Consider the following 10,184-nt stretch of genomic DNA (forward strand, 5'->3'; position numbering starts at 1 on the left):
AGTAGTACTAGGTAGTAAATAGTAGGAATTGCAATAAGTGGTAAATATTAATTTTCTAATGTTTTGTACTTACACTGGACATCTATGATGAGATATGAAGAGTTAATCTGTCCATATTGATTCTCAGACTTGCAGTGGTAGACCCCGCTGTCCTCAGAACTGATGGAGGTGAAATGATACATGTTTTCTGGCCCATGAAGCAGTGTTTGGTTCTCCTTGTGCCAGGTATAAGTAGCTGCTGGGTTAGCATCACTGCTACAGTTCAGAGTCACTGAACTGCCCTGCACTATCTCACCAGAGGGACTCACTGACACAGAGGGAAGCTTTGGAGCATCTAGAGGAGACATAGTGATATGAATTAACTATGAAATGAGGATATGCTGCTTTGGAGCATCTGGAAGAGATGTGTTAACAGAGATTATTCGAGGTCAAGGCTGTATTACTGCAGTAGCACATTCAGCACATATGAAAGGAATGAATAAAACTGCCTCTTCAGCATCTACTGTAGCTGCTATCAATAGTACAAGCTAAAAAAAATAAAAAAAAAACCTCTTCCATTTTTTTTATTTATTATTGTCAGCTAAGCTTGTGACAGGCAACACTACTATTTTTATCATTCATTATCATCATTAGAAGTGTGTTAGCTCCTAAAAAAATGTATTATTAAATAATTATATGAGTAATTATATCAAATTATGTAAATACTATCCGCAAAATTATTGATATCTGTATCAGTAATACTTGCCCAAAACCACATTTTGTCACTGACGATCAGCAAAACCTTTCTATGTCTAACCTGGTGCAAAGAAATCATTTATTGCTTTTTTCACTCACATTTCACATCAATAAAGATGTGTTCAGATGTCCTCTTCCCCAGCTGGTTCTCAGCTGTACAGTAATACTCTCCAGAGTAAGAGGACTGGATGGAGCTGAAGATGAGCTGTGGTTCTTTACTGAGAGGTTGAAGGTCTGGATTTTCATTCTTCTTGTACCAGGTGTAATTAGCTGCTGTGTTAGCATCACTGCTACAGTTCAGAGTCACTGAACTGCCCTCAATGATATCATCAGAGGGACTCACTGACACAGAGGGAGGCATTGGTGCATCTGTAGGAGATTTAGACATGCATTAAATTGAAGATTAGAATATGTTGTCATGATAGATAATAGAATATTTTAATTCATTTTTTCTCTTATTATCTCTTATCTCTTATTGATCATCCCTAGTAGTTGTCACAGCAGCCATTCACAATGATGATCCTGGAGCTATTCCAGGTTAGACTGCTGCTGGTGGGAACTAACCGCAAATAACAGACCTTTAATAATTCTGCACAGCAGGCAGATCACTTCCTTATTATGTTTTATAAATAATTCTGCTGAATACACATAATGAATTGAATGAAAATAACCCAGAATGGGAAATGAATCATATGTTTCATTTTGAGGGGAACAAAGCTGGGCTCTTATGAATAGTTTAATTGGGCTCAATTAAAATATACAACACTCTTCCTCCTGATGGCTGTTTATACTCACAGCTGTTGCATTATCAACTGCATAATTTTTCACAGAATTAAACATATCTTCAGATACATTTGTGTTCCAATCCTGTTGCAGAAACTATTTCAGTTGTATTGTAGTAGTTTAAAGTTCAGTTTAAAGTCATGCTGTTATATCAAGCCTTTCAAATTTACTGCTACTGAATTGAAGTCTGTGTAAAGCAATGAGTCTGACATAAAATAAGTCTTCATGATCTAGTAACTCCTATAAAAAGGTTTACTATGAAAAAAAAAATTACATGACATCATCAGTGGACGTATTAGAGCATCTCAATAACAAATATTATAACTCCCAAAACATTAAATGTAGCAGCAACATACAGTATTTTCTATACTGCAAATATTTCAGAATCACAAAATTTCACCTAATAGGAAAGAATTTCAACATGTTAAATCACAACATATCTGACAATTGCTTTTCTTGAGTCTGCATAAAGATTTTGAAGACTTCAGTATGATTACATCTGATATTATAATGGAGTTTAAAAAAAAGGAAGAAAAAGGTCAACTTGGTGTCAGTGTGTGTGTGTCCTGACACAGTGAACTAAACTCACACACTGAAGGAGAGCTGTAATCCTCATGTCCTTTTAAGGCACAGGAGATGTTGTCACCAGGATTAAACTGCCCTGAATAAAGAGAAGTTTCCTCCTTCATAACTTTCTGTCCGTTCTTGAACCAGATGTAAGAAATACGACCTACTGGACTGCAGCTGCTGAGACATTTCAGCTTTGCCTTGGTATAAGACTGATGGACTGTTATTGTGATCACCTGCACCCGGAGAGCTGGATATGAGAACAAGAACAATATTATCATCATTAGCTTTAAATTATCATAGACGTACCTGCACATCAAGCCATCTGTTACAATTCCTAGAAGTAGTGAAGGTCATTAGTAACTGTACTTAATATGTATGTATGCAATGTTATGGCAATTGATCATTAGCAACAATTTCAGTGTTTTTAAAAGTAGTAATGTTTGTGTATTTATATCAGTTTGTGTTCATCAGTACCTGTGACAGTCAGAGTTGTTCCAGGTAAACTACTCCCCCATTCAAATCTTTGTGTTTTGAATGTGAAGTGATACTGGGCTGAATCGCTCTCTCTCAGGTCAGAGATTCTCAGAGTGGAGCGTCCTCTCTCTGTTTCAAGGACCCGAACACGACCTGCATACTGGGAGTCTTCACTAAGGTCCTCAGGCTGTGAGGGATTCTTCCACTGATGACTACGTCCAGGACTGAACCAGAATTTTGATGTGATAGATCCATAGTATGTGCTGGAACCACTGTATGTGCAGGAAATGTCCACTGATGATCCTCTGAACGCACAGATGCTTCTGTCAGTGTAAATCACTCTGTTGCAGGACTGACCATGGACACCTGAAAGATAAAATTTCAAACACCACAGTTATAATAATACATACTAATAAAACTAATAACATAATAATAATACATTTTGTTTATAGAGGGCTTTTCAGAAAATGATAATAAAAAACAACACACTGAAAGCACGAGGTAACACACAACATTAATTACACATTAAAAGCAGGTCTGAAAAGGTGAGTTTTGATTAGTGTTTTAAAGAGACAGGTCAGTGAAGTCTCATCTGTGTGTGTGTGTGTGTGTGTGTGTGTGTGTGTGTGTGTGTGTGTGTGTTTTGGTGGGATGAGGGATGTTTTCCCACATCTTTTCTTTTCAACGAGGCTCAACAGGAAATCCTGTTTATCACATGATTAATGCTGGTTCACCCAAATCACAAAAAAACATATTTTCTCTCTTATTTGTAGTGTCTTATCACAAACACAGCCGTTGTTTAACTTTTAGATCACCTCAAGACTATGTAGATAGACTTAATAGATTTAATTTGTGGTTGAAAATCATGTTTGAAAATTATTTTGGTTACTCTGAATCATCCACAGACATATCTGTCAACAATTTCCACTGGATCTAATTTCTACTCAAGATGTACTCTCTGTAAAAACTGTCCACAACAAGGTCTGTAGATTATCCAAAGTAACTGTAAGACACATAGATCCATAGTTTTTCAAACGTAAGCTTTAAATGATTTAAGCAGTACAAACAATCGCAGAAGATTTTTCCAGGATTGATATCTCAAAATCAGGGCACATGAAACTGTAACTATTTGCATAGTTAGTAGGGATGTGCAGAGATCCCAGTATTTGTATTTGTATCTATATTTGTCAAAGCAGCAAAATCATTTGTATTTGTATTTGTATTCAAATAAAAGTGGAAAGAGGCTTAAAAATCCTGTTTTTGTTTTTATTACGCTTTAATTTTAGAAAATTAAAGCATTACAATAAGTGTTCATGAATAAACTACCTTATGAAGGAGGTCCCCACACCGGGTCTTGAACTGGAGTCTCCCAGATCATAGACGACTGCGCTGACTAATGAGCTAAAACTTTACTCATCGCCTCATTGCAGACAGACCTCTACCTATTTATACACCCATAACACAGAGACATACAGGGATGAACTTCAAAGGTGATTCTTGCTTTGCACTTTTCATTTATTGTCTATTTTTACAACCTAACTTTGTGGAAAGGAGAAGGGGAACAACAGCTTATGAAGAGTCCCTTGCGAGCTCAGCTTTATCTCTGGGGAACACTCCCAACTCCTGGGGTGATGTCCAAATTAGGAAATGTGCATTTTGCAGCAGGTGGATGTGACTCCCCTCATTGAGACCTGCCGACAGACATAACAGCGGAGCAGAAGAGAGGGACTGAGATAGCGATGCAACCGACCTGCACGCTGGTATTTGACATGGATTTTTTTTTTTCTTCCCGAAAATAAATAATTTTTAAAATATTTATATGAAACAAATATTCGTTAAAAAAAAGAAAAAAAAAAACAAAACAAAAATACGAATACCGTATTTGTATTCAGGCACACCCCTAATGGTTAGAAAAGGCAGAAGTCAGAAAACATGTTTTTTGTATTTTGAGTGAACTGACTTTTTGAATGTAAGCTCTCATTTTACATTGGTGTCACAGTCAACACAGTGAATAAGATATAAGAGTTCAACATGTCTAAAATCTCATGGGGATGTGGTTTGGTTTTGATCCACTTCTATGTCAATTTCTGAATCACATGCTGCACCTGAATTACATGTAAATACAAGGTGTAGTACAATAGGTTAAAGGCTCCACTAGATGTGGTTAGTTTAGTGAGAGACTGTGTTGTAAACTCACACACTGAAGGAGCAGGACGATGCTCAAATCCTTTCACAGCGCAGGAATAGCTGTCTGAGGAGGAAAAGTACACGTTAAGAGTAGATGTTTCATCCTGAATTTTTTGTCCATTCTTGTACCAGATGAAGGAAAAAGGTAGACATCTGCTGTAACACTTCAGCTCTGCCCTGGTAGAATACTGAGAGGCTCTGTTCACCATCACTTGCAGATTTGGATCTGTGGGGAAAAAAGAGACATTTGTACATCACAAATAACTAAACCAAAGGCAGACAGTTAAAATGACAGTTCATATAAGTGACCAACTAAACTGGTGGATCACTAAACAAAAACTTGTACACATAATGATGAAAATCCTTCAATCACAATCAATATTAAATGAAATTCATGTCCATTAGTTCAGCCAATCACCCCATTTATTAGTAATCAGCTTGTTTAAATGTGCTGTGTCAGTGTTTGTGTTCATCAGTACCTGTGACAGTCAGAGTTGTTCCAGGTAAACTACTCCTCCATTCAAACCATTGTGTTTTGAATGTGAAGTGATACTGGGCCGCATCGCTCTCTCTCAGGTCAGAGATTCTCAGAGTGGAGCGTCCTCTCTCTGTTTCAAGGAGCTGAATACGACCTGCATACTGGGAGTCTTCACTAAGGTTCTCAGGCTGTGAGGGATTCTGCCACTGATGACTACGTTCAGGACTGAACCAGAATTTTGATGTGATAGATTCATAGTATGTGCTGGAACTACTGTATGTGCAGGAAATGTCCACTGATGAGCCTCTGAAGGCACAGATGCTTCTGTCAGTGTAAGTCACTCTGTTGCAGGATTGATCATTGACACCTGAAAGATAAAATTAATTTCAAACAGAACAGTTATAATAATACATTTTGTTTATAAGGGGCTTTTCAGGGTACTCATAGACACTTTACATAAGTTAAAAGGATCATAAAAAAACAACAAACTAAAAGCACAAAGTAACACAAAACATTAATTACACATTAGAAGCAGGTATGAAAAGGTGAGTTTTGATTAGTGTTTTATCCAAAGTAACTGTAAGACATAGATCCGTAGTTTTTCAAACGTAAGTTTTCAAAGCTTTAAGCAGTACAAACCATATTTAATTCACTTTCTTTGTATTGGGATGACAGCAGACATTTCCAGGATTGATATCTCAAAATTTAGGCACATGAAACTGTAACTATTCACATGGTTAGAAAGGGAGCAAGTCAGAAAATATGTTTTTTATATTTTGAGTGAACTGATGTTTTAAATGTACAGTAAGCTCTCATTTTACATTTGTGTCACAGTCAGCACAGTGAATAAGATATGAGTTCAACATGTCTAACATCTCATGGGGATGTGGTTTGGTTTTGATCCACTTCTATGTCAATTTTTGAATCACATGCTGCCCCTGAATTACATGTAAATACAAGGTATAGTACAATAGGTTAAAGGCTCCACTAGATGTGGTTAGTTTAGTGAGAGACTGTGTTGTAAACTCACACACTGAAGGAGCAGGATGATGCTCAAATCCTTTTACAGCGCAGGAATAGCTGTCTGATGAGTCAAGGTATACGTTATGAATAGAAAGTGTTTCATCCTGAATTTTCTGTCCATTCGTGTACCAGATGAAGGAAGAATGATCAGGTAGACGACATCTGCTGTGACACCTCAGCTCTGCCCAGGTAGAATACTGATCGGCTCTGTTCACCATCACTTGCAGATTTGGATCTGCGGGGGAAAAAAAAGACATTTGCACATCACAAATAACTAAACCAAAGGCAGACAGTTAAAATGACAGTTCATATAAGTGACCAACTAAACTGGTGGATCACTAAACAAAAACTTGTACACATAATGATGAAAATCCTTCAATCACAATCGATATTAAATGAAATTCATGTCCATTAGTTCAGCCAATCGCCCCATTCATTTCTAATCAGCTTGTTTAAATGTACTGCGTCAGTGTTTGTTTTCATCAATACCTGTGACAGTCAGAGTTGTTCCAGGTAAATTACTCCCCCATTCAAATCTTCGTATTTTGAATGTGAAGTGATACTGGGCTGAATCGCTCTCTCTCAGGTCAGAGATTCTCAGAGTGGAGCGTCCTCTCCCGGTTTCAAGGACCCGAACACGACCTGCATACTGGGAGTCTTTACTAAGGTACTCAGGCTGTGAAGAATACCGCCACTGATGACTACGTTCAGGATTGAACCAGAATTTTGATGTGATAGATCCATAGTATGTGCTGGAACCACTGTATGTGCAGGAAATGTCCACTGATGAGCCTCTGAAGGCACAGATGCTTCTGTCAGTGTAAATCACTCTGTTGCAGGATTGACCATCGACACCTGAAAGATGAAATGAACAAATAAGACCAGAAAACCAGACAAGGAGTCAAATTGGAGTCTGCATATTAAAGTCTGTGTTATTGTGAGGCTCCACCAGATGGTGTTATGTTAGTGGAAGGCTGTAGAGTAAACTCACACACTGGGGGAGACGGGTAATGCTCATGTCCTTTTAAAGCACAGGAACAGCTGTCAGCAGAATCAAAGTTGCCTGAATAAGTAGATGTTTCTGCCTGAATTTTCTTTCCATTCTTGTACCAGACATAGGAAGTACGAGGAGGTAGACAACTGCTGTGACACGTCAGCTTTTTATATGAATTATGTGAATGTGATGTTATCACCTGTAGATCTGGATTTATGAGAAAGGAACAAAAATGTTATTTTAGACAAAACTGTCAACATACACATGCAAACACACACAGATACATTCATATTATTATTTTCTATATATTGAACATTTGGAAATTAACATGTGAATGAAAATGTTACCTGTGACAGTCAAAGTGACTCCAGGTAAACCAGTAAATCTCCCTCCTGATTGGTTTGTTATGAACCTGAACTTGTACTCAGCTGAGTCACTCTCTCTCAGGTCTGTGATTCTCAGAGTGCAGTCGTTCTTATCACAGTGATATTGAACACGACCTGCATACTCTGAGTCTGTTCTCAGATCCACATATTCAGCGCCTTTCATTTTAGTGAACCAGAATGTTTTCTCAACTGTAGTATCAAGGCCATTTTCTCTGGGTGGGTATCTGTAGGTGCAGCGTATGTCCACTGTTGATCCTTTCAACACACACATCTCAGTAGAAGTGTAGGTCACTCCCATGGCATACTGTCCCTGTACCACTGTAACACAGAGCACATCAGAACCCACAATCAGACTCATAACACAACAACAACAGTGATCATCTGTAGTCAAGGTACCAAGACGATGTGGGCAGGGGCAGTCTGTGGCATAGGCCACATAGATGACGGAGGTGGGCGCCAAATGAGTGGCACATGACAAGTGTGCTTGTATACAGCTTTCAGAAATATGCACTTGTTCTCCTTTCTTGTTTTTTCCTCTTTTTCCCCATTGACTTGGATGGGTTTTCATCTGGTTTGATTTTCAAGGCTTTACTGGTCAGTTTTCACCTGAAAGCCACCAAACTCTCACTGAATGGTCCCTGAACCCCATTTGCCTATTTGTTTCAAGGACTTGGAGGACATTCTGGGCTGGAGGTACCATTGTTGCACTTCATTTACTGTGAATTAATTTTTATTTTGAAACACTTGGACTGGAGGCGCTACTTTTGCATTTTTTTAGGGGCGCCAATTGCTCTGAAATGGCAGAATAATCAGGATTAACATTTTGGCTATTATCATGCAGCCCTACTAGCCCCATCCACCATTACGCCCACCCCCTTGTAGGGAAGGGGGTCTCCAATCTAAAATCTCACCTAGGGCATCAACATAGTAAGGGCCAGCCCTGAATCTGGAAGAGGACAACCTGGGCAAACTTCAAACTTCATAACAAGTGCTGATTTATTGCAAATATTGTCTGAAGTTCCTCATCGTGCATCTATCTAGCTAGAAGTGATCTCAGGTATTTTCAGTAGCCCTACTTTTCTTCTGTAGCGCTCATTGCTAATGTTAAAAGTATCAACCTTTCTCTGAGAATAGAGCAGAGCAGATCATAAAGTTGTTTTGTCTGTCATTAGGGATTTTCTTACATCAGCGTTGAACAAGGCTACATACTATATATAAAGTTTCATCGTAGTTTCTGGTTTATGCAGACAGACAAAGTGGTCAGTTGAATATATACAGTCAGTTTATACTGTAATGGAGCAGTGGTAGATATGCTCTGTACAGCTCCTCTCTGTGCACTGTGGCAGAACATCATGCAGTCTGTTTACTGACTTTTTAAGCTGAAGGTTATTTATAATAAGGGTTTTTTACATGGAAACATGCTTTGCTTGGTTGCTCTCCTTTCTGTGGTCAGGGTGCTGTTGGGTGTGAATGGAAACTGTAGAGAAATGAGACTGAGGTGTGGCAGCTATTGTGATGTGTAGATAATAAAAGGCACATCACTTTTATACTGAAATGGCAGAGGTCAGAACATAGGTTCACAGCTAAGTGAGACTTATTATACTTCTACGTTGATTTGTAAAGTTTAGTCCTAATGTATGATGATATAGACCAGAAATGTTGATGTAGGCCAGTAAAGGTTAAATAAGACTAAGATTCTACAACCATTGAGTCTGTAATGAGGTGCTTTCAGCAAAATGTCTTCATGCTAAAATGCTCACAATCTTAGTTTGATGTGTAAGCATATTGACGTTTGCAAATTATTACTGAACACAAAGTACAACTGAAATTGGTTGGAATGTGGTTAGTTTAGCAGGTATTTAGTCATGAACAAAGGTTTTTTGAACACATTTTAAGGTTGACCTGATGGTGGCGCTGGAGGGAAAAGTCAGAGTGTCTCAGATGTTTATGGGACTCATTGCAAATCATGAATTTCTGTGCAAAATTTTATTCCAATTCAGCTAGTAAATGTTGGATATCTGTACCAATTGTCATGGCTATTGTTCCAATACTTGTCGAGATGTTTCACTAAAAGACAAAAAATGTCAACCTGCTGATGACACTAGATGTTCACATAAGTCAGTAGGATTCATCTTAAGGGAACCATGAATGTCTGCACAACATTTCATTTCTGATTTTGCAGTTTGGACCAAAGTAGTGAACAGTGTGCAGCTCCCTTCAGCTTTACAGAGCTTTACACAAGTTTCATGTCCAACTGCAACGTTACTGTTTTGGTTCTCTCAGTGCTCTTGTAGCGTCGTTTTCAGCTGCAGCAGCTTTTCTTAGAGAAAAAAAGCCCCCTGTGCACTACTTCCAAATGAATAATAATGTTGCTCCATAACTGCTAGATGTGTAATAAGAAACTGTTTGCTAACAGGTTCAACATATCTAATTAAAATGATGATGATATGTCAGTGTTGTGTGCACTCAGTGCTACAAAAGTCCTTCACAATCCCTAAAATGTTGACTTTACACTGGTATGATGTCATGCACTTGAAAATTTCTTATTTAGGCT

The 10,184-nt window shown here is 38.2% G+C and overlaps 1 protein-coding gene across 1 annotated transcript; it reads right to left on the reverse strand.

Moving 5' to 3' along the window:
• Positions 1–1,220: 1,220 nt before the first annotated feature.
• On the reverse strand, positions 1,221–6,480 carry LOC137180482 (uncharacterized). Its single transcript, XM_067585872.1, has 5 exons — positions 6,258–6,480; positions 5,229–5,594; positions 4,760–4,975; positions 2,563–2,928; positions 1,221–1,294 (listed from the first exon to the last, which is right to left on the reverse strand). Exons 1-5 carry the CDS (start codon positions 6,466–6,468, stop codon positions 1,221–1,223), a joined length of 1,233 nt encoding a protein of 410 aa, XP_067441973.1. The 5' UTR covers positions 6,469–6,480.
• Between the last annotated feature and the right edge of the window lie 3,704 nt (positions 6,481–10,184).

This window comes from Thunnus thynnus, chromosome 3 (genome assembly GCF_963924715.1).
Source record: "Thunnus thynnus chromosome 3, fThuThy2.1, whole genome shotgun sequence".
NCBI classification, from domain to species: domain Eukaryota; kingdom Metazoa; phylum Chordata; class Actinopteri; order Scombriformes; family Scombridae; genus Thunnus; species Thunnus thynnus.